Raw genomic sequence first — 22,863 nt, forward strand, 5'->3', positions numbered from 1 at the left:
CACTTCTTTCATTCTAGACAACCGCTTGCGGTGATACAGTTCTAAGCAGACAATGAGAGGAAGCGCGGGTTCGATTCCCGCCACGTCCATTTACATTTTATATTTTCAAGTCTTTTTTTTTTTTTTTTTTTTTGATCAGGTGAGTCATCAACTAGATGAATCATAAGCGATGTAGGCCACCGCCAATAATCGAGGCTTTTGTGACTCTCGCTTGGCTTTGTTGATTAGCTATTCCTTGCTAAACGCTGACTTATAAAGAGACCTGTAACCAAGGATAGATGTGCTGGTCAGCCCGTAGGTGACCAGAGCCTACGCGAGTGAGACCTTTGGTCAGTCTGTTGATTGGACGTGTGTGTTGGCTGGATGAGTAGCCACTGTCAGGCAAGAGTTGGGCGGGTAAATGGCGAGAAATTTGACGAATCGACCTAGCCCTCACTTGGAGGTCCAGCCCGCGTACTCTTGACGCCTCGGCTAATAGCATTGAAGGCTACTTCTATTTAGATCTTCACATTTATGCCATTCTACCACGACGAGAGACAGGTTCTATACTACTCAGAAACTATAACATTGATGATTTCCGGATTGCTACGTGTACTGTCCACACGGCTTCCTGCTGTGTACTTCTCAATATGGGTTTTGCCGTTCTGAAATTCGAGCCTAGGAAGTCCAAAGAGGCGGTGATGCCGAATTCGTGAGCTTCATTACTATGACAATCTTAATTAACTAAGGTCGTTGAAGATTTCTAGACCTTACCGTCACCTCGTAAAGAGGACGCTGGGCCAGTTCCTCGCTACCTTATAGACCTAGGGCTAGGATTACCGACCGTGATACTTATTATGACAAGGACTATGTTAATAAATTAACTAACTACCCTTTACATTTATCAAAAAGAATATATAATAAGTAAAGTAGTAAACAGGGCCCATTATAAAAGTTACTTACCTCTTATCATCGCTTTAGTTATTATATTTACTTCTACGAGTACTTTCCAAACTAAAGTGTTGTTCTTCTTTTTTTCTAATTAAAACTCTTTTTTTATTTCTTTATATTTCTTTTGCTAAATGAACTAGAAACAAGACTAGATATAATAAATAAGAGAAATTAAAATATTATTAATATTTATTAAAAATAGCTTCATAAACCTATAACAATTATATATTTAATAATATTAAGTCTTTAATTATAATATCATAACTATTATTATACTGAAATAAATATAATTAAATGCGTATAAAACTATATAAAAAGATAAGTATAGAACCCGGTTGAATAATATAACATTTCCCTAGTTATCTATAGCATAGTCACGTAGGACACGTAACCCCAGTGTATTAGAATAGTTTGACCGTGTCCCTCCCTAAGGGGAGGGATAACTATCAGAATACACGTTTTACGTCACCTATCTTTCACTTTCATATTACTTCCGTATTGCTCTTTAATCGTAGTCTTATTTCACATAATACGTCCTAGTCGTGTAGTTACCCGACCAGGCCGTAGTCTTACCCCCTCTGTCGGAGCGCCCTCTGCCAGGGAAACTGTGTCAAATAAGATATTAAGTTCTTAGTAAAAAAGGAAAAAAATAGAAGTGGACGTGACGGGAATTGAACCCGCTCCTCCTCGTTCCGTGGTTTTCAACTACATTAGACAGGGCCGTGGCCGCTGCCTGGAACGAGACGCTCTACCAATGAGCCACACACCCTTTTCTTGTTGCAATTAGAGAGCCGTGAGAGGCTTATAGACCACCCGGCGGGTGCGGCAGTATCCAGCATGGGAGCCTATTTGAGCTAGTAATGCCAAAGAATTCGCGGTATAAGGTCACCATACCTAACCAGCCCAAATCTCTTTCAATATTCTTTGTTTTGCTCCAACCCAGCCATGATTCACAGTCAGCCTATGATATGGACTTGCCCAAACGTTTACAACTTACAGCTTACGTGGCTTCGTTATGTAGTAAGTACCGAAACGCTATCTGAGGAGACCAGTATCAGTGGTACACGTACCTTTGGGCATATGCATCGTTAATGATGTATGCTGACGTCTTAGCACACGAACCAAGGCTGGCCATACGGAGAATGAAACGCGACAGCTAGCGTGCTACAGTACCACATATGGCACTGTGAGATTATGTTGGCCAAGTTGCACTTTTTCTGGCCGAACGGAAGCCGAACGGAAGGAGCTAGTTGATCTTTGGAATGGGAAAGAGACAGAGGCATGGCGTTCGTTATGGTTGATTGACGAATTGAGGACTGAATGATTAGGAGTCTAGCAGAAGGCACTTCCTGCTGGAATTCTAGAGGCTCGCCGGATTCTGGAACTTGGAGACATGCATTCGTAAGGCCCAACCTACCTTACCTTACCTAGGTATTACGTCGTGGTTGAGATGGACGTTAGGAGATGTTGACCTGCGGCTGAACGGTGCGGCGCAGTGGCTTAGTCTCCGCCCCAAGTGAAGGGCAGGGGCAGGTGGGAGCGGGCCAGGGACCAGGGCTGACTACTGCGGATACCTCGCAGACCCCTGATTCGTCTAAGATTGTGGCAGTTGGAACATGGGATCCACTCAATAAGCAGGCACCCAGGGACTGTCTAAGTTAACCCGCAGTGGAAGGCACAGGGTACCTCTTATCAAAATTCGTAACTGCTCAACAACAACGGCACCAACCATGATGGCTTTAACCTTGATGGCCGAAATTTTTGAACGCAACTACCTTGTACGTCTTCCCTTGAGATATAAAATTCCACGTAGGTTTGCTGATCTGAGATCCAGGACATCAACACCCTAACCAGGCGGCAAATTACCAACCGGAAAGGGTCGCTCTCAGATCATCTCTACACGATGTCAACCACAGAGGGTCTTCCGGATCCCAACTACCTCGGAGATTTCGAACAGAAGCTACTTCTCATTCGGAAGATCTACGGATCATTGGACGAAATCACGATGCCTGAACTTAAGACAGCTCGGTTTTGGAGCGGTCTTTGGGTCCTCGACGTTCACTCTTTAGTGGACATTGCAGAAAAGTTGGAGGAAGTCAGACCCTGCCGAGCGTTTTACACGTACCTTACCAAGCATATTAGTGCAGCAGCTGACTTTCCGAGATTGATCAGAACGTGTATGGTCTTCTCGCTTCAGTTCAAACCTGCAAATACTAATTGGTTTCTTAGTTATGAAAGGATACGACCAGGGGAAGGATTCTGGGGTGGCACAGTTTGATGAGGAAATCTCGGGCGATACAGCATCCTCTGCGACAAAAAAATGCCGAGCTTCCTCATCTGAGCAGTGGGCTGCACCCAAGAAGACGCTCCAGGAGCCGCCCAAGCGAACACGCAACAAAGCAAAATCCGACGAGGTGAGCATCGAACGCGACACTGCGTTGGATAAGACATATCACTGACCTCTCTCCGTTGCAGGCACTCGAACGGGACAACAAACGGTGTATTGTCACAAATATGGAACTACCTAAAGTCTGCCATATTGTTCCCTTTGCTCTGTCGACCTGCAAGCGGGTGTTGTGGTCCTTGCTTCATGGAATGAAAGTCTGGTATGGCGAGGAAGCAATGAACAAAGTTCAATTTATCCTGTGCGAAGAAGACGATGATAGTATCATTGATGAGCCGGCCAACATGCTCTGCCTGAATGCCAAACTGCACGAGTACTGGGCAGACGGCAAATTCATGCTCAAGCCCAATGGAAAACCGTACGTGGTGGCTGTGGAAGACGACAGCGTTACGGCGGAGCGCCAACCTGCCAATCAGTCAAATTCCCGTCACTCTATGAGAACGCGAAGCGCCGCAAGAAGAACGGTCAACAAGCTTCGATGGTGTCAGGAAATGACTTTCCATTGGCTTCGATGGACAAACATCAAGATGACGGATCGTGTCAACTACGTCTGGGATCCTCGCGACGAGTTCCAGCCCCGTGATCATGAGACACTTGGGGCAACGAGCCCGGACCCATGGGAAACTGTGACCGACGGAAAGCTGATCAAGGTCTATGCCGATCGCGAAGCCGACCTCCCGAGCTATGATCTCTTGCAACTGCAGGCTAATCTGGTCACAGGATTCTCGCTAACAGCAGGTGCCGATCCGAAACTCTACGACTCTGACGGCGAGGATTTATATGAGTTTTTATGATTAGAAGCAAAAGAAACGGATCTCAAAAAAATAATATTGAAAATAATAACAAGAGGTCCTCTACGCCATTTATAGTCTGCAAATTATACATAATAGAATACTCTACAGGAAATACAATAAGAAAATAGAGATACAAAGTATAAGGATACCAAGCGCAGGGATACTAACAAGAGAGACAGCAAGGACAGAGATACCAAGGACAGAGATGCCAAGGACAGAGATGCCAAGGACAGATCGATAGAGATGCTAAGGATAGAGTTGATAAGAACAGAGATGCTAAGGACAGTAGGTATATCAACGCTATGTATGTTGTCGTAGGAGGTAACTCTTGAGATGGCTGGGCGCTAACCCACTTCTACCTTGAGCTAACCGGCTATGTGGGCTTAACTCGCTTTCACCCTATGCAATCATACGAACCTACTTACTTGTCGATGACAATAATCCTTCGCTCGATGTGGTATAAGATTCCAAAGAAGTAGAGGGCTACGCAGTTCTAGTGCGCCATCCAAGCCTCATTAGCATCCGCTCGACTTTCGAAGCTCACGACGGTGCATCGACTTCCGGGATCATGAGGGTGCGGGCGTGACAAGAAAAGCACAATGTTATATCCGCCAAGAGAGTGAGGCTCGAGAGCCTGGATGAAGCTCGTGTGCTGCTTGAAACTACATCGCCTACACATAATTAGTACAAAAGAGAGTGAGAGTGGTTCCCTGGGTAGGCTTACTAGAACCCAGAGGGCTTCTCGTCGTCCTCGTACTTCCATAAAATCAGTGAAACTTGTTGCTCTCAGAGCTTCCTCCATGCAGACTCGAACTGATCCATGAACTCCTTGGGAAGAGGAAGGATAACGAAGTAGTTATTCTTGCGCTCAGGATTGGGGACGAAGTAAGCACGTAGCTTGACAGTAGCGATAAGTTGAGCTTGCTGCCACACGTATCCCATTGAGCACGAATTAGCGTTGGTACACCATTCATTAGAGTGATAAGTAGCTAGCAGCAAGATGACACAGCCCTATTCCCGCCATTTCCGTCAAACACAAATGCAAGAAGCACGTCGAATAAGAGAAAATATGGGGACATGTATCTGACATTATTGTGTGCTTAATGGAATAGTTGTCCTGGAGTAGCGACTGCGTTGAGACGGTCAACATCCACTTGGTATCATGGAAATTGTTGATAATGTTACCCCCCTCGGCACGATGTCTCCTTGCTGCCCCACGTTTACACAGCGGCTCCATAAAGGAGATGATACAGCTTTGAGGTCAGTCAACTGAGGCTCACAGCTCGGCGCGGCATTGGTAGTATCCGACGAGCTATCAAGAGCGGTATAAATACTGCCAGGAAAGACCACTCATGATGCGGCAACTTGAGGCAAAAGACTCCACCAGAAACTGCTTACGGCGAACTAGGCGTAAGGCATCCGAAGGTCGTCCTCAGCGGTCGCAGTCTCCGCAGTCCTCTTTTTCTAGCTCATCGCTCAATGAGTTGAACATAATGGTTGGGTCATCAATCCCCACGAATGCGGAGCATAGGTACTTCAGCAAAGGCATTTTTCCTGGTATTCATGCTTCAGCCTTCCATAACAATTAATGAACAAGATCCAAGCTCTTCTCCAGCTTACTCGGCAGCCAACTTGATGTTGTACTCGAGCTCCTTGGCAGCCTTGGGGTCTCCTTTTCTCTCGATAAACTTCACAGTCAGGCCATCCTTCACCGCGAACACAGAGTCGTCATCCAAATACTTTGAGTCCTCGTCAAAGATCTGTGTTGTTACCGACTTGAAGCCTTCTGATTTGACCTGGAGAGCTGTTAGTGCATGTGTCGGTATATGCGCATTGGAGCTGGTCACTTACAATGAGATGAATGTGAGCAGGTCTGAAGTGGTGGCGGTGGAGCAGGTCCAAAAGCTTTCCAGCGGGGCCATCACCCGGTACCTGAGAGATGTCGTCAATAATCAAGAGCAACTTCATTAATACATCCTGAGAAAACTCACTGGGTAAGGTGTGGGCCGCAGGCAGTAAAATCCATAACGTCCCTCCGAATCCGTCTTGAAGACTCCGCGGAGGTTGTGCTCGGGCTGATCAGCATCTTGCTGCTCGTACAGACCTGCAGTGCAACATTAGACGACATGTGCATCAACAAAAAGCTTAGCCTGATCTTCAAAACTTACCGTTTGTGGATGCTTGCCAGACATCGACTGAGGCATTTGCCAGCGGCTTTCCAGTGTTGGAACACGTTACTTGGCCGTACATGAAAGCGAGCTCGCCGTCCTCGGGACACTTGACGGCGATTGTGCTGCCGTTGGGACGGACAGGGGTGTCGGCCCGCCAAAAGGGGCCGAGAATGGCTGTTGCTGTGCCTGGTTGGCCGTTCTTTGTGGCCACTCGGTTGGTGATATCGTCGACGAGCCTGCAAGTCTCATTTAGTCTCATCATGATTTGCGTCGTTCATCATGAAAACTCACGATTCAAGTCCGATAACATCGCAAAGCAGCTGGCCCTCGTTGCGTCGGTCATTTGACATTTGGCCCGCCCAGTTAATCATGTTGACACCCATCATCCACTCATCCGTTGTGAGATCGACCTCGCGAGCAAAGTCGTGGATGTGCTGGATGAATGAAGTAAGAATCTCACGGAGTCTGGGGTTCGTCTCCGATCCCATGGAGGCGATGACCTGCTTGGTGAAGTCCTGGCCGAGGCCCTGGTACTGGCCGTCTCCGTTCTGTAATGAGCCCATGATGGTGAGATGTGAATGTGTGATGGGTGATGAATTTCTGGTTAACTCTGGGGGATATCGCTGATGATGTAGATAATGGTTTTCTCGGTGAGACGACGTGATCTTGAAAGATGAGCTAACTTCAACTACCCCGACTGCCAAATGCGTCCCGCAGTTCGATGGAGGATACTTATTCCCAATCACAGCGCGTGCATTACCCGCCATTGCTTTGTAATTGCACGTGCGCTGTTGCTGGGCGGGTACCACCGGCGCTGGGCTTCTACGCTCCCGGAAACCGCCCCCCGGGTCCGGGAAACACACGCAACTCTCTTTTCGGGTACGGGGGAGAGATCCGACGTGAGGGGTGTGTCTGCCGAGACTCACAAACATACTGATAGAACAAAGGACATGCCATATCTGCACTCATTATGGACCTATTCCGGTCGGCTTGCCCCGGTGACCCCGCAGTTTGGTAGCTCCAGGCTTCGTTTTGGCGGAGTCACGCGCGCGGGAAGGATCATTGGCTTCGGCTTCGGGTTGTGAGATGTGACTCTGCTGTACCCCTAATTCCGTGCGGATTTACTCCAATGATACGATGGTCATCAGATGTATCATTCAGTAATATCTCGTGATAGTAGAAGTGAGATGAATGTTCACAGCCGCTCACGATGTGTAGAGGAAGCCCGACTTCACTGTCTCACAGCGCTGGGTTCATGGCCCAATTCCTGGGGGCTCAGCTCTGTAACGAGCTCAGTGTGAATACCTAGTTTGACCGTTCAGAGCAACGTGATAGTCACTGAAAATCATTATTGAAAGATCTAGATGAATTTTATTCTATCTGGAATGATTTCACGCCTTCGCAACCCCGTTTGTCTGTGCAACGATCCGGTGATCCTCCTCCGGGCCAAAATCCCAGCTTGCCTCATCTGAGCCGTTCGGCCTGCTAGCCCTCTTGAACCCAATCTCAACGCCCTCGATCTCGACCACCGGGCTCACAGCCTCAACCTCTGCCTTGTAGCGCCTCGCGTACCACTTCTCACGGACGTTGGGCGAGCTGAATAGTTCCGGCGCATACCCCTTCATTGCCTTGAGCGCCGTGCCAGAGATCTGGTCGACACTGTGACTGTGCCGCAACGCAAGGAAATCGTCGCCCGCGAGCTTGCGCAGTTCCTTCTGAACGTCCTCTGGATATTTCCCGGCCTTGATGAGAAGAAGATCATACTGCAACAGCGATGCCTTGCCGTGCCATGAGCCACCCTTCGTCGCTCTGTTATAGAGACCCGTGAGAGCGGCGATGGCGCCCATGCATCCCGTTCCGTAGTCGGAAATGGGGAACGGAGGCACGACGGGCTCGTCAAGCCCCATGAACTGACCCTGCGCCCACGCCACACCGCTCACCTGCAACTCAGTCAGCGATTTGCAGTCTCAAAAAAGAAATGTGTCGACTTACACAATCAGCAATCTGCTGCCAGCCGGGCCGCTGGCACCACTCCCCTTGGTACCCAAAGCAGTTCTCATTCACGTACACGAACCCCTTTCCGCGCTCCTTGGCCAGCTTTGTCAACGCAGTCGCGCCGTACCCCAGCTTCTCCAGGGCCCCAGGGCGATAACCATCCAGAACGACATCCGCCTCGGCCAGCAGCGTCTCAAAGTGCTTTCTCCCCTCCTCAGTCTTGAGGTCGAGATCTGCGGCGTGCTTGCCCATGTTACCATCAACCTGGAAAAACGGGACATCGCTAAGATTCGGGCTAGTAATCTTCAGAACGTCCGCGCCGTACTCTGCGAGGATGCGTCCTATGACGGGCCCTGCGATGATGCGGCACAGCTCGAGCACCTTGACACCCGACAGTACCCGCTTGTCAGATGTAGTCGGCAAAGGCGCCGGCGGTGTTGAAGTCTCAAGATTGTCCACGCTCCACGGAGGAAGTGTGGTGTTGGTTTTGCCCTGTAAGTTGATTAGCAGTGATATCGCAAACTCAACGAGTGAGACTTACATGAGGCGTCTTGATGAAATCCTCGTGCTTGAGAACAGGCACTCCAGCTTGGCGCTTATCGGCATTCATCCGCTCAAGCTCATCGACCGAAAATTGCTTCACATGAGATTCTATCGCCTCAACAATAGCACTGTGATCTTTCAAGTCTGGCCTAAATGGCTCGAGACCGATCATACCGAGCGTTGTCGATGCTTCCAGAGATCCATGAATGTGGTAGTACTGGCCCGGCTGCTTTGTCTCATACAAATTCGCCGACATGCGGCGATAAGGATCTGACTGTGCCTGAAGCAAATCCGTATCTAAGTGCACAAGTCAGAAAATTTCACGTTACTTTCAATATTGCAACAACATAACTCACCTTTTAAAAATCGCTTCACCTCTTTATCGAGTTTGCCATATCCTCCAACAGTTGCCAAATACGCCTGAATCAGAAATGCGGTGCTCTTCTCCAAGCTCACAGACACCTTCTTGCCGGAGGCGACGCCATCCTTGGTGGCTGCAAGGGCCCCTGCTACACCACCTTCAATAGCCTTCAGAGCTGAGGCCAACTCCGTTTCTTTGAATGGAATCGGGAAATAGGGCAAGTCGCGGGTCGCCGAAAACTGCACAGCCTTTGAGATCTTTTCTGCCTCTGCTGGTATCTGAACGGAACTCAGGACGAGATCCAAGATTTGTTTCGTCTCAGCGACGGATGAGTATTTTGAGTCCGTCATGGTTGCTCGCTTGCTATTGTGAAAACAAGGCCGTTCGGGACGATTCTCAGTTGGCTCGCGCGTACAAAGTCTGGGTTGAGTAAAGAGTAATACAGAGAGTACAGTGTAACCAAACCATTTGAGACTACTGGTGATTGTGTGCACCTTCCAGAGTTACGATAATCGTCAATCACGAAAAAGGATCATTATTTCTTCCGTCTTTCAGCTCTGCGATTGCGCTTCGTGCCCATATCCGCTCTGCATTTCCCGTAGCTCTCGATCAGACTCCCCGATCCGATTCGGCGATTCGCGAGAGGTCGGAAGCAGCTGCGTTACAGCAATGGACAACGAAACGTCGGACCCGCATCGGGAATCGGGGCGGAAGGGTACATGTGTGCTGTCGCGGTGTCCAGCAATAGCAACTCTAGAACCACTTTCAACAGACCCGGCTTCCGATCGCTTCGGAAATGGGCACAGCTACTGCGGGTCTAGCCTGGGGGGCTGGCAAGTTAGGTGGCGCTTCCTGGGGCCGCGCTCAGGCTTGGGACAATGGAATGGAACCGCTTCCTCTCGGTCTTGGGGCGATCGTCGGATAAGGGCATCGGTGGGCTTGAAGTCATGTCGGGTAAGGGACAAGCTTCGAGTGTTTTATTGGTTAAAGATAGGTGCGTTTGACATTACAGTTTAATTGAAATGGTGTCCTCGGAAGGTAGCACTTGTGCTAGTCGCTGCTGGCTTTTAGTCAGTTGTTTCCAAGCCAGTTTCGCTGTCATATTTCTATGCTGGCCCTCTCTCGGTGTTACCAGTAGCATCTTCCTTGCAGAGCTGACGTGGTAACGCAACGGTGGAGAGTAGTGACGATGATCAAGTCCGCATTGGATATCAATCGCATCGTCTTTGAGTCTTTCGAGTGAAGGCATGAGTTGAATAATGGCTCAAAGTGCCGTCGGACTTGTAAGCGGTGGATATGTCGCGTGGGTTGACGGAACGGATGCGGGACACTGTTGGATGCCGAGCCAAGCGGTCGACGTTCCAACCCAACAACCCGTTTCTTCAAGCAACCAACCATAGCCAATGGTAGTTACTGCAGAAGTAAGACCTCGACCATTATTGGCTACGCCACCGTAGGATTGACGACTCTTGAGTCCTGACTTGTTCCCCATTTCTCTTTGAACCTCCAAAAACCTCGGCATCCTTTGAGGCGTGGGAGGGTTGAACTACGCCGCAGCGGGCAGCAAAATCTGGGGAAACATTTGTGAGCTAGGACCCCCTTGGAAAAGTGCTCCCCCGCAAAAGAAGCGAGAGAGTGCGCGCGCGCAAGCAAAGGGGGAAAGGGAAAGCCAAGAGCTCTGCCCCGGACCATCCTTTGCCTCAGTTGGCCGCCGCCGCCGCAGTCCTGTCTGGCCCCCCCAGCCCCGAGGTTCAACGTCTCCTATCTTGCCACGCACTCGTCTCTAGTCGAATTGAGACAGCTTTGAGGCTGTCACTTTTTCCATATCGTATCTTCAATCAGACTGAACGTCGAAGGCGAGCAAACGATGCCTACGAAAAGAGTCCGTCAGAGCGAGCGGCGTAGATGCGTCAAGGCTTGCGGGAATTGCAAGCGGCGCAAGGAACGCTGCGATGGCCAACAACCCTGTCGGAGGTGCGTGATCCGCAGAGTCGAAGCCGACTGCACCTTCATCGGCCCGCCGACGAACTTTGCCGCTGCGGAGGACTCGTCATCCGTGAGAAGTCCTGATCGCCAGCAGGTTCATGTTCCTACTGCTCCTCCTCCTCACCGAGGCAGTCCTCCCGGTCACGGTCAGGATCTCTTCAGTTCTTATGGACCGACTGCCTCCTTCCATGAAGCTGTCATTTCACCGAGTCATCACCACCAGCACCGGCGCGCGTCGTCGTCAATCAGCCACCTCTCACAGAGCACTGCGGTACCAAAGGTATCGCGACTCATCGCAGATGGCAAGGGACGGTTCATGTTCATTGGCGATGCCGCCAATCTGTCCTTCTTGAAAGTGATACGCCGGCTTGTGCGCGATCGCGTCGGCCTGTGCCCCTTCACTGATGATCCCCTGCGGCATATCATGGTCGAGGCGACTCCTGAAGGTCGTCCGAAATGGATCATCACGAACCCCGCCGATATCCCCTCCAAGCCTAGCACTGAGCAGGCAAGATATCTGCTGCGGTGGTATCTCCGTGCAACAAACTGTATTCTCGATGTTTTCAATGAGTCTGAAATCCTCAAGGACCTCGAACACTGGCTGCGTGGAGAGCCCACGAGCCAAGATGAAGAGGCCATGAACTGTATCTTCTTTCTGATATTCGGTATCGGAGCACAACGATGCCCGGATGACCGCGATGCCGATGCAGAGAAGTATTTCAACTATGGTCGATTCTTAGCAGTCTCATATGCCATGGAGAACCCAACAAACAACACGGTGCGCAGTTACATCCTCATCACCGTCTACCTCCTCGGCGCATCGCGTCGCAACTCGGCTTTCATGCACCTGGGCGTCGCTACCCGTGCCGCCTACGCGCTAGGTATTCACCGGCGAGACGTCCCGGCGCTTTTCTCAACACAAGAGCAAGACACCCGGGATCGACTGTGGAAAGCTCTTCGAGTTCTGGACCTATTCTTGGCCGCCTCATTAGGTCGCCCGTTGGCGACTTCTGAGACCCGAGATACTTCAGCAAGTGAGAACTACTCTGCCTCACTAGATCTCTGTGCCATCTTCGAATCAATCTTGAACGACGTTTACGCCAAGCGTATGGTGTCTACAGAAACACTCGAGCGTATCAGCGAACAGCACCGTCGATGGGCCGCGAAGTTCAGTGATGGTCTCGCGGCTGATGGGATGAAGCCCAGCAAGTATGTTGACGCCGACGATGGCGAGAGGTATCCAAACATAGGGCTTTACCACATGAAAGAAGCATATTACTGGAGCATCATGCTGTTATCACGGCCTTTTCTCATCGACTTTGTCTCGAGGAACATTGCGCGCACCCGGACGACGTCCATGTGGGCCGAGGAAACGCCCTTGTCATCACCGTCTGACCAACTTCTGGTCCATGCCTGCGTTGACTCTGCAATACGGACAATCGACCTCCTGTCAACTCTCATCCCAGACAAGAACGTAGCCAAACGACACCCCTTCGTCATCAACTCTGTCTTTGTCTCCGCCCTGGTCCTCGGCCTAGCCGTCTTTGGTGACCTAGACAGCACATTCCCGTTAGACCACGGCTTGAACGACGCGCAAGCGCTACTGAAAAAGTTCAGCAAGCACGATCCTGTTGCAAGCAGAGAGCTCGCCATCGTCGAGCATCTCCAGAGCGCCTGTGTTCTGTACCGAGAACGGAGGGCACGCCGGAAGATGGAGTGCCAGGGGATGCTCATCGGCGAGCTCTTTGGGAGTGTCCACGAAGGCGGTCCGCTGTCGAATGAAGCTTCCAAGCTCGGCTCGAATGCTGTTCACCGAGACATTCGGTACTTCGGCAACCATCGACACTTGAGCACGTCAGAAGCGGGAGAGATCAACAGCCTGGACCAGAGTGTCTCACTGACGACCGGGAGCACCGATGGGCCACAGATGTTGGGTAGCGAAACTGGTCGAGGAACAAACGTGATCCAGGCACTTACTCCGTCGACCGATATACTGCTTCCAATGTCACCACGGACGCTGCTCTTCGACTCTTATGGGCAAGATATGCCTTTCTTCCCGACGATGGACGCGAGCATGGCGCACCTGGGCTACACGGATGAGATGATGCTTGCCGATGCAGGGGCTTTGATGGAACCGCCGTGTTAGTAGCCCTGGAGGGAAGATATGTGTTTTGAAGTAGACTATGTACGACTTATTAGCGACTGAGTGAACAAAATACCAAGCGATGAACCACAAAAGATGTCTACAAACAAGCAGATGGGACTTGCATGTGATGATATGTCATTCAGTAAGCCCTATCGCCGAAGCAGTGTCAAGCCCAGCGAATCACACACATGACGCTCACGAGAATTGGAACCAACGTGACTATGAAACTTGTTTGATTTGAATTCATTAGATTGAGGTCTCCTCCAACCAAGAGCCGAGCTTCCGTTCCTGCGATACACTGCAGCCCAAGTTCGAGACCCTGCATATTACTTGCATGGCGTATTTTCAAGGAAACCTAAAGAACCCCCACCCGTGGCACCTCAGAAAGTCTCGCCTGCTGATCTCCTACAGGCAGCAATGACCTCATCCGGCTTGCTCAAGAACGGAGAATGACTCGCTTGCATCGTCTCCACGGTTACATCTACACCAGCGGTGTCGATCATCTGCTGTTGGCCTTGATGAGGAATCGCGTTGTCGAGTTCGCATTTAATGTAGGTTACTGGTATGTCCTTGTACGCAGGGTACGTGAGCTTGCTGTAGAATGTTTGGTAGCTGTGGTGCTTGAGTCCCGCGATTGCCTCCTTGATGGCGGCTTCGTCCATATCGTTGTAGAAGATCTCTTCTGGGCGTGCGGGGTCGACCTTTGTCTTGTCGTCGGACACGATGAACCAAGGGAGCGGGTTGCCTTGAAGCATGTCGAATAGTGAGACTCCTGGAGGTGTTTTGTTAGTCACATGATCCTGTCAATATCTTTTGGCGAGAACCTACCTTCTGGAACCATAAAGGCCGCGCAGAATACCAGTCTTACAACGCCACCAATCTTGCCCTCCTTCTCCCGAGCTGCCTTGCCCAGCCCACGGCAAGCTTCGCAGCCTACGATACCGCCATAGCTATGCATGAAGAGCACAACGTCTTCGCCAGCATCTACACTCTTCTCAATCTCTTGTCGAATGGCCGCGACATCGGGGTGGAAGTCTGACAGCGGAGGCTCCGCGCCATAGCACGGAAGCTGAACAGACTTGGTGGGATACCCGAGAGCCTCGAGCTTCGAAGTCACCGGCTCGAACTTGGTCGCGCAGTGCCACGCTCCAGGAACGAAGATGAAGGTAGGCTTGGTAGCAGTCATATTGATAGCGAGAAAGTCTGATGTACCCTTAGCGTCGAATAAAATGTTGGTGTAAACTGTCTTGATCGGTTGACAGAAGCAGTGGGACCATATGAACCATTTTTAAACTCTTTCCCCACGGGGAGGATCTCAACTCTGCGAGATGAGATCCAGGGACCAGAAGCAAATTACCCCAGACCAACAGCATGATGACTTCGGACCGGAGTCCGGGGTAGAGGTAGGATGACCATGCTATTTGGTACTATCTTGGACACTAAAACGCGTTGGCAGCTGTGGCGCCTGGGATAGACGGTGTTAGTGCTCAGTGGCTATGAGCCCCCAGCCCCCAATGGGGGGATCTAGACTGCACAACAACGACTTTAAAGTTTCGGAGATTCACATTATTGAAGGGTAGTGAAATATGCGATCTACAATTCGTTCCCCTCGTTTTCCCCTCTTCAGTGCCGAGATGATACTCCGCATTCCACCTAAGTATGCACGTGTGGCACGTCTGCGCCGCCACCCGAAGCTGGCCTTCGGCATATGGTCTATTGTTCGAAGCCCCATTCCCGATGTCTAAAACCCGTGATCCGATAGGCTACACCCGTGCCTGGGAGGGACTGTCAGCTGCTGGGAACTTTCAGCCGAATGAATTTGCCCATCCGATGGGCCACCGATGCAGTGCTTCCGTTGTCGTTCGGGCACTTCGGCACTGGCGTAACGTGGGTCGCGGCCGGGGTCCGGGGGGAACGGGGTCAGCCAGAATCATCGAGAGCGTCATAGGTCCCAGCCGAGCAGCCGGTCTAGGAAGTAAGGGGCAGTTAGCCTTGGTAACTTGTCTGCTTTGTCGGCCCTTATTTCCTAGCACCAGCGATATATCTTTGCGTATTTCTTCATCGCTGCGATCTACGTGCAACTCTACAGACTAAAGACGGAGATCTGTTTCGCAAAGCTACCAGAAGTCGTTTCACGTAGTCTGAACTGCCCACCACCTCACAATACCACATTTAGACTTTGCCCTTCGTTATCGCAAGAAATTTTCTGCCTCAATCGACATGGCACCACCAGAAGAGTTTTGTCAGACGCCAAACAAGCCCTTCAATGTGGCTGTCGTTGGTGGTGGTATTGCGGGCTTGACCTTGACCCTTCAACTCCTCCAGAACAGAATACCGACGACGCTATACGAACAGGCGCCAAAGTTCGGTGAGATCGGTGCAGGCGTGTCTTTCGGCCCCAATGCGCTAAGGGCTATGTCCTTGATCTCACCCCACGTGCGGCAAGCTTTCGAGAACCAGGCAACACACAACGAATCAGAAGACCACCAGGACGTATGGTTCGACTTCAGGTACGGCCAGACTTGTAACGACAAGAATAAAGAGGGAGACCTAATCTATCGGCAAAAATGTGAGACCGGCCAGACTGGTATTCACAGAGCACACTTCTTAGACGAGTTGGTCAAATTACTGCCCGACGGAGTTGCCGTATTCGGCAAGAGGGCAGAAAAGTACGAGGATGACGGGAAAAGCGTTCTGCTCACTTTCCAAGATGGCACGACCGCTCGCCACGATGCTGTTATCGCCTGTGACGGTATCAAGTCTAGATTGAGGAGTTTGATGCTCGGCGAGGACCACCCAGCATCCAAGGCTGTCTTCTCTGGAAAGTATGCCTACCGAGGTCTTATTCCCATGGAAGAGGCGGAGAAGCTTCTGGGCGAGGAGCTGGCAAAGAACGCCCAGATGTACTTTGGCAGAAACGGGCACATATTGACCTTTTCTGTCGCAAAGGGCAAAATCATGAACGGTAAGCAAAGTGTTTTCTAACTCTTCATCCACCGACAATGGCTAATAAGGACTTCAGTGGTGGCATTCGCCAGTGCTAAAGAGTGGAAGTCAGACAAGTGGGTTGTCTCAGTGGAGAAGGAGGACATGATCCGCGACTTCGAAGGCTGGGGCGAAAAGTCCAGACAAATTATTCAGCTTATGCAGAAGCCAGACGTGTGGGCACTATTTGAGCACCCGCCCAGTCCGACGTACTTCGAGGGGCGACTCTGCCTACTGGGAGACGCCGCTCACGCATCCACGCCTCACAAGGGATCCGGTGCAGGCATGGCGATTGAAGATGCGTACATCCTCGGCAACCTGTTGGGCTCCATCTCTGATGCCAGTCAACTTGAGGCAGCATTCTCGACGTATGATAAGACACGAAGAGAGAGATCCCAGCAACTCGTCGTCGACAGCCACGAGACTGGTCAGCTGTACGACTTGGAGTTCAGCGAAGACTCTGAGTGGGTTGCCGACAATCTGTCAAAGCGAATGGAGTGGATCTGGAAGTACGACTTGACTGATGAGTTGGAGAGAGGAAAGAAAGAGTTGACGAAGGAAGGGTCTGCTGAGACGAGGGCGCAGCTTTGAGCATGGCGTTCAGGGATAAGGCTTCGTTAGCGAGTAGAGCGAAAATGTAGTTATCAGCTACTCCATCGTGCATATTATTTTCGATTACAATGCCTAGGTATCTAGCTAATTAGAGGTTTCTGTTGAATTACAATTATCCGGTGAGCAAGTATTTGCTACGGTCTTCTCGCAGACAGCACTCGGCTGCCTACTCTTCAACCGGACGTTCTCCCGCAAGCAATGTCTCCTGGATTCTTTGAGACGGTAGCCATCTTTCAGCAGGGATGAACCACCAAGAAAGAATAGCGAAGATTGTCACGATGCCCATGATGACCGGGGCATAGTTGAGTGTCGATGCCTCAACCGGAAAAGCATAGGGCGAGAACAGCACAGCAACGACCCAGCCGTTCCACAAGACAGCAATTGCCTGGAAAGGCTTGCTCAGGCGTCCAAGACTCCAAGCGGGCTTCGGGAATTGCTTTGGTGTCAGGAAAAGGCGACAAAGGCAGATCAGACCGTAAGCCGCGGCTGAAGGAACACCCGCAGCCGAGACGAGGGAAGTGAAGGCCACTGATGACGGAAGAATCGTGCAGGTAATGACAGAGGCCACGCCCCAGACGACCAAGACGGCGTTTCTGGGTTGGCCATCGACAACTTTGGCGACCCAAGGAGACCAAGGGAGAACTCCGTCGCGTGCCACGGCGAACACCAGACGCGACGCCGCCAGAATTGCAATCGCAGTGTTCTAAGCGATGATCAGCACATCACTCAATAGACAAGAGAATAAGGTACGAGACAGGGCAAAGATGACTTACAAACCACAGCGCGACAATGCAAACGATGTTCATAAAAATGTGGCCTCCCTCTCCGAGGATAGCTGCATACAATGGTACAAAGGGCTGGGCGCCGCCAAAAGAGAAAAGGGTATCCGCATCAGGCTGTGTCAAACTCCGTCAGTAGGGTTCCTGCGCTGCATTTGAGAAGAGGATCAACTTACGACGCAGAACAGAAACAAAATCACGACAACAAAGCCGCCGATCCCGCTGACCACGGTACTCCAGAAGATGCCGCGAGCGGCAGCGACGCTTGCATTCTTGGTCTCCTCCGCAACGTGCCCCGACGCGTCGAATCCGATGAGAATACCAGCAGTAGCGAGATACGAAAGACACCAATTCCAACCGGCGGGAGCGCCGGTCCCGTTGTAGGTGGTCATGAAAGCATCATGAGCAGATCGGAAGCCGTACTCGCTCTTGCTTGTTGCGACTGGTAGCCAGACCATGTTTAGAACAAAGTCCAGCAAGACGAACCCGGTCGACAAGTAGAAGATCCATTTGAAGTAGCGGGCTGTACATTTGTTAGCTTGTCAATGATGGCACATAGGAGTCTAGGTGGACTCACGAGGCAAAAGGTTCCAGATGGCAGCCAAGGCCAGCATGACCTCTGTAGTGATCCATTGAACAGCGCGAAATTTGACGCTCGAGGAGTCAGAAGGGAAGTCAAGATTGAAGACAACAATCTCCTGTTACAAAGTTAGAGACTATCACAGAGAAGTCACTTCTTTATGCCGTCACTTACCGAAAGCATGTAGTTCACAGCGGCTTGTGTGTTGCCTGAGGGGGGTCAGTGACTCAGGTTGGGAAGATGCCTCAGAAGTTGTTATCAACTTACTCGCACAGAAAGTTGTCCATGCTGTGGTACTCCACCACGCAACGATGAAGCCAAAGAATCTGCCAAATCGGGGTCCGCCAGCTTCAGCAGCCCATAGATAGATGGATCCCGCCAAGGGTAGAGAGGAGCAGATCTCTGCAATGACTGCAGCGGTGATGAAGGTGAAGACGCAAGTCACGATGAAACTCGTCCTGTCTGAATGTTAGGCGTTGCAATTGCACATCGGTGAGTACAAACGCCAGCACTTACCAGTAAGCCAGGTTACCTCCAGCAGCAATGCCGGTAGAGAATGTCACTCGGACGCCACCAATGAAGTAGAGGGCAGCTAAACAAGGTCAGAAATGACGAAGAGAACCAGCAGAATGGGTACGACATACCGAACGTTGTCGCAAAGTTGTGAAACGTATTGAATGTCCGGTGCAGCACCTAGAGGAATGAGTTATTTGTGTGAGATGGGCTGACTTTTGAGATCGTCTGCTCACCGGCTTGTAGCCTAGGTTTTCCTGCGGATTCTGCGGTTAGCTGACTGAAATGCAATGCTTTCATGCTGTAGATTGCTCACCAAGACCCGGGCATCCTTTGTAGACTCATCTTCTACGTCGCTCTGGAACGTATTCGCGTTCTTGGCGACGCCTTCGTCTTGGCGCTCAGTCGCAGCCATGTTGATGATGTTCTCGATGTTGGTCCAAGCTGAGCGAATTAGCGACGTCGCAGCGCACAAATGCGGATGGAGAGGACGTCGTCTTATGGGCGATGGAGTATTCGGGCCGCCCAGGGGCCGTTGAAAAATCTAATTAGTGGGACGGAAATGTTCGGCTTTTGCGTGTGAAGAAATACGAATCTTCCAATCATTGCCGCATGTGCCAATGGCTGACTTACTTAGTCGCGTGATGTGGGACTGAATGACGGCATCGGTAGGTCGTACGAAATAGCTTTAGCAGCAACTTGATGAAACCAAACGAGATGAGTCTTTTGACAGGTCGATGAACAGATCTTTCGCTATCAAAAGTAGTATAACGTGAGTGTTTGAATGATATTACTACGGGATCTGCGACTCCAAGTCCTCTACTCAATTACTCCATAACACAGTCTACAACACTAAAGCAGCACATAACGGGTCGCTGAGTAAGTAACATTAATCCAGCTTTGACAAACGTTGAGAAACGATCACAAGCATCCACACACACATTGAATTACTCTACCTATGGCAATGGCCGCATCTCTTTCTTCACTTACCGCCATATTCCTCTCTTTTTCTTCGGATGTTGAGATTGGATTGGGATGTCGCCGTGCTCCGCGTGCCCCCTGCCAATCAGGTCAACGTAAGCAACCCCGGGTTGACTGCCAGTTGCGGGATGGTTTGATAGGTTTCGGGGCATCAGGTCCATCACGCAATCGGCACTCAAAGAACGTGATTCACTTGATCATAGGATACCAGTAGTCTTGAGTAGTTCTTCGACGTTCTAGATGCTCTAAGTGTAGTGTTCAACGCAAACATGAACTTGAGAAAATCGGGTGAACTTCATTAGCGCTGACATCCTGTGACTTTTACTCTTAAACTTTCTCAGGAATCGGAAGTTCCTGTGCCAAGATGACGATCCTCCTCCTGACCTCACTGGTCGCTCTATGCATTGTGGTGGTGACAGTGTTCAAGGTATTTATGATCTCGAAGAGCTGAAATATTCAACTTGATCGGACGATTGACACTCTTCAGACCGTCACCAAAGCTCACGCATCGCCCCTTTCTCGTATCCCTAATGCTGGTTGGGGAGCAGGCTATTCGAGGTTGATCTGGGCTTTTCGTCAAGAATACCGAGGCAACGTCACCCTTGAACTCCCAAAATTGCATGAGACCCTAGGTAGCTCTGTTGTCCCCCTCAAACCATTGACATGGGTGGCAACTAATCTTATTGTCCTCCTAGGCCCTCTTATTCGAATTGGTCCCAATGAGCTATCGTTCTACTCCATCGACATCTACGATACGGTCCATAAAGTCAACAGCGGATTTGTAAAGGATCCACGAAACTATGGCGAATTTGTCCAAGATGAACACCCCGCACTCTTCTCTATCACGTTCGCTATAACCCTTCAGAAGTAAACGTAGGCTTTCTTTGCTAATGTGTCACAGAGATCCTCAAGAGCATGCCAAGAGGCGGAGAATCCTTGGTCAACTCTTCAGCCGCAGTAATATCGAGAAGCTTGAAGGATTAATGCTTCATCATATTGATGAATTCGTCTCGGCAGTCGGAAAGAGAAGCACCTCTTTTGATATAGGCCTTGCCTGCCGCGCTCTTGAGGCAGATATCATATGTGAGACGCCACGGCATGACCCGGGTTTACGTTCGTCAGCTAACTTTCCAAGCGGATTTTTCATTCGGCGAAGCCTTGTCGGCCGTCTCTGCCTGGTCAAAAGGTGAAGAAGTTGCTCTTGTATCAAAGAACGATGAAAAGGCGACATTTTTGCCTCTGGTACGTGTCAAGGGTCTGGATACTTGTGAAGTCTAGACAAAGCTGACCATGTAGATAATGAACTTCCCGCTTCTGTACTCAATCTGGGTGAGAGTAGAAGACTTATTTTGTCATATGGAAGGCTCGCGTACATCCTCTAAAAGGGGACTACAGCAATATGACGAGGTTCGTTCAAAAACTACGAAACTTGTTAGCGTACTAATTCGAGAAGTGGACGTACAAAGCTTGGGTCCAAAACAAAGATCCAGACCGAAAGTCACAATTTCCCAATCTACTAAACGTCATGGTTTCAGCTGGCTTGCCGACTCAGACGGCCCTATCAGAGGCCAAAGAGAACCTGGGACCTGGGACCGACACCACCTCTGCATCCCTCGCCCATATACTCTATGCCCTTTCCTGGAACTCGACTTATCAGCAGAAGGTGTATCAAGACCTAGCATCCCGCGGGTTTCCCACGGATTTCAATACTTTAGAAAACATCCCTCGCTTGAGAGGTTGTGTAAAAGAAGGCATTCGTTGGGCCGGCGCGTCCGTAGCGATGTTGCCCCGTGTGGTTCCCAAAGGTGGTGTTGAGCTATGTGGAAATTTTGTTCCCGAAGGCGTAAGTCACCACAGTGGCATGTTCATTGATTCAGTACCATATCTAACGGTGTGCACCACAGACTATCGTAACTTCATCGCCAGTCTGGTATCTCAGAGACAAGTATGCATATCCGAATCCAGAGTTGTTCAATCCCTACCGCTGGATAGATGATTCCGGCTTGAACACTACGGAGGATGTACTACGAGACAAGTTTTACGTTGCATTCTCTAAAGGCGCAAACACTTGTATCGCAAATCAGTAAGTGCCGTGGCCCCAGATGGACATACAGTCACTGACAAGAAACCTCAGCTTCTCATACCTAGAATTGTACATGAGTGTTGCAAAGATGGTCGCAAACTTTGAAATCAGCCCTGCCAATGAACAACATAGACACGCGCAAGCTGCAGGACTGAACAATGCAGACTGGCAGCCTGTGCAACTTCCCAAGAGAAAGGAATGGGTTTCAGCCGTGGTCACTGAGCCTCTGTTGATCAAGACTGTGCCACGAAGACACGTTTAGCTGGCTTCGAATGTAGCGTTGGGAATATTTCCGCTCCATTTCGTTGTTGGGGCGGATAGATAGGAATAAAACATGTCCGTTACCTGTATCCGTACTCGTCCTCGGTATCCGCATAGTTACTAGCCCGAAGAGGTACGTGTTCCTTGGCCAAGGTTTGCTCAAGGGTTCGCAGCAGATGTTGGTTGTGCAGCGGGTTTGCATGTTTGCGTAGCAGGGCCCCGGCCCCAACATGTTCTTTGAACCCTGGCTCGTCACATTGCATGCAGCATTGTACCTTATCATATTCACAACCTGCAAGCATCTTGTGGCTCCGGAGTTGAAGAAAAACCTTTGCCGCGGCCGGGGTTTCGGCAACCTAGTGTCTTGGCTTCGGACAGCGGTTTACGGCCCGTTCCCGGCAATATCTCGTTTGGCGGCTGAATCAACGAACCTTACACATGCTTACGCACTGCTAGACTTGACCTGCTTTTTATTCGACCGCACGAAAAGTGGGCTTGAGAAAGTCTCTAGAGTCTAGACTTTATAGGTTTACGGTAGTACGGTGTACTGCACAGCCTGGCCAACAATGGATCCACAAGCGAATAGTAGCAAACATATGTAGGTGGGTTATGGTGACCACAGCTATCCGCAATGATGCATCTCACCCATGAACCGGCATGTTTCACCATATGAGGACGCGTCTTCCTAAAATTTCCGAATGTTTTCCAGAGTAAACGGTTGGCACCTGCCCACATGCCG

At 50.4% G+C, this 22,863-nt stretch overlaps 8 protein-coding genes across 8 annotated transcripts; 4 read left to right on the forward strand and 4 right to left on the reverse strand.

The window, feature by feature from the left end:
* Positions 1-2,673: 2,673 nt before the first annotated feature.
* On the forward strand, positions 2,674-4,128 carry HER10_EVM0010663 (uncharacterized protein; the record flags this gene model as incomplete). The annotated part of the gene is made up of 4 exons (XM_035480116.1): positions 2,674-2,708; positions 2,765-3,107; positions 3,160-3,344; positions 3,406-4,128. Exons 1-4 carry the CDS (start codon positions 2,679-2,681, stop codon positions 4,126-4,128), a joined length of 1,281 nt encoding a protein of 426 aa, XP_035330017.1. The 5' UTR covers positions 2,674-2,678.
* A 1,499-nt stretch (positions 4,129-5,627) lies between these two features.
* Positions 5,628-7,167, reverse strand: HER10_EVM0000777 (dioxygenase). The gene is made up of 5 exons (XM_035470545.1): positions 6,591-7,167; positions 6,297-6,535; positions 6,120-6,232; positions 5,980-6,060; positions 5,628-5,924 (listed from the first exon to the last, which is right to left on the reverse strand). The coding sequence occupies exons 1-5, from the start codon at positions 7,064-7,066 to the stop codon at positions 5,745-5,747; spliced, it is 1,089 nt and encodes a 362-aa protein (XP_035328793.1). The 5' UTR covers positions 7,067-7,167; the 3' UTR covers positions 5,628-5,744.
* Positions 7,168-7,690: 523 nt separating this feature from the next.
* HER10_EVM0006836 (CoA-transferase family III) lies at positions 7,691-9,548 on the reverse strand (the record flags this gene model as incomplete). Its single annotated transcript, XM_035476410.1, has 4 exons — positions 7,691-8,239; positions 8,292-8,786; positions 8,836-9,134; positions 9,194-9,548. The coding sequence occupies 4 exons, from the start codon at positions 9,546-9,548 to the stop codon at positions 7,691-7,693; spliced, it is 1,698 nt and encodes a 565-aa protein (XP_035329533.1).
* Positions 9,549-11,065: 1,517 nt separating this feature from the next.
* On the forward strand, positions 11,066-13,330 carry HER10_EVM0012360 (fungal specific transcription factor domain-containing protein; the record flags this gene model as incomplete). The annotated part of the gene is made up of 1 exon (XM_035481756.1): positions 11,066-13,330. One exon carries the CDS (start codon positions 11,066-11,068, stop codon positions 13,328-13,330), a length of 2,265 nt encoding a protein of 754 aa, XP_035330203.1.
* Positions 13,331-13,710: 380 nt separating this feature from the next.
* On the reverse strand, positions 13,711-14,516 carry HER10_EVM0003260 (uncharacterized protein; the record flags this gene model as incomplete). Its single annotated transcript, XM_035472943.1, has 2 exons — positions 13,711-14,102; positions 14,159-14,516. 2 exons carry the CDS (start codon positions 14,514-14,516, stop codon positions 13,711-13,713), a joined length of 750 nt encoding a protein of 249 aa, XP_035329063.1.
* A 1,034-nt stretch (positions 14,517-15,550) lies between these two features.
* Positions 15,551-16,906, forward strand: HER10_EVM0011965 (mannitol 1-phosphate dehydrogenase; the record flags this gene model as incomplete). The annotated part of the gene is made up of 2 exons (XM_035481372.1): positions 15,551-16,295; positions 16,353-16,906. The coding sequence occupies 2 exons, from the start codon at positions 15,551-15,553 to the stop codon at positions 16,904-16,906; spliced, it is 1,299 nt and encodes a 432-aa protein (XP_035330161.1).
* HER10_EVM0006848 (uncharacterized protein) lies at positions 16,613-19,322 on the reverse strand. Its single transcript, XM_035476421.1, has 10 exons — positions 19,116-19,322; positions 19,036-19,056; positions 18,931-18,979; positions 18,803-18,878; positions 18,554-18,744; positions 18,461-18,495; positions 18,284-18,404; positions 17,883-18,229; positions 17,701-17,823; positions 16,613-17,630 (listed from the first exon to the last, which is right to left on the reverse strand). Exons 1-10 carry the CDS (start codon positions 19,212-19,214, stop codon positions 17,094-17,096), a joined length of 1,599 nt encoding a protein of 532 aa, XP_035329538.1. The 5' UTR covers positions 19,215-19,322; the 3' UTR covers positions 16,613-17,093.
* Positions 19,323-19,542: 220 nt separating this feature from the next.
* Positions 19,543-22,125, forward strand: HER10_EVM0001819 (TRI11; the record flags this gene model as incomplete). Its single annotated transcript, XM_035471554.1, has 9 exons — positions 19,543-20,207; positions 20,268-20,412; positions 20,476-20,626; positions 20,682-20,863; positions 20,916-21,022; positions 21,077-21,187; positions 21,234-21,623; positions 21,685-21,863; positions 21,915-22,125. The coding sequence occupies exons 1-9, from the start codon at positions 20,145-20,147 to the stop codon at positions 22,123-22,125; spliced, it is 1,539 nt and encodes a 512-aa protein (XP_035328911.1). The 5' UTR covers positions 19,543-20,144.
* Between the last annotated feature and the right edge of the window lie 738 nt (positions 22,126-22,863).

The sequence above is a fragment of the Colletotrichum scovillei genome (genome assembly GCF_011075155.1).
Source record: "Colletotrichum scovillei strain TJNH1 chromosome Unknown Contig00009, whole genome shotgun sequence".
Classification (NCBI taxonomy): domain Eukaryota; kingdom Fungi; phylum Ascomycota; class Sordariomycetes; order Glomerellales; family Glomerellaceae; genus Colletotrichum; species Colletotrichum scovillei.

Excerpts from the sequence above, each read along its gene's own strand:
- HER10_EVM0000777 (XM_035470545.1), bottom strand. The coding sequence starts at position 7,066 with ATGGCGGGTAATGCACGCGCTGTGATTGGGAATAAGTATCCTCCATCG. Across the intron at positions 6,233-6,296 it reads CTGGCAAGCATCCACAAACG|GTCTGTACGAGCAGCAAGAT; the intron begins GTAAGTTTTGAA and ends GTTGCACTGCAG. Across the intron at positions 6,061-6,119 it reads TGCGGCCCACACCTTACCCA|GTACCGGGTGATGGCCCCGC; the intron begins GTGAGTTTTCTC and ends GACATCTCTCAG.
- HER10_EVM0006848 (XM_035476421.1), bottom strand. The coding sequence starts at position 19,214 with ATGGCTGCGACTGAGCGCCAAGACGAAGGCGTCGCCAAGAACGCGAAT. Across the intron at positions 18,496-18,553 it reads ATGGACAACTTTCTGTGCGA|GCAACACACAAGCCGCTGTG; the intron begins GTAAGTTGATAA and ends GACCCCCCTCAG. Across the intron at positions 17,631-17,700 it reads GCATTGTCGCGCTGTGGTTT|AACACTGCGATTGCAATTCT; the intron begins GTAAGTCATCTT and ends ATCATCGCTTAG.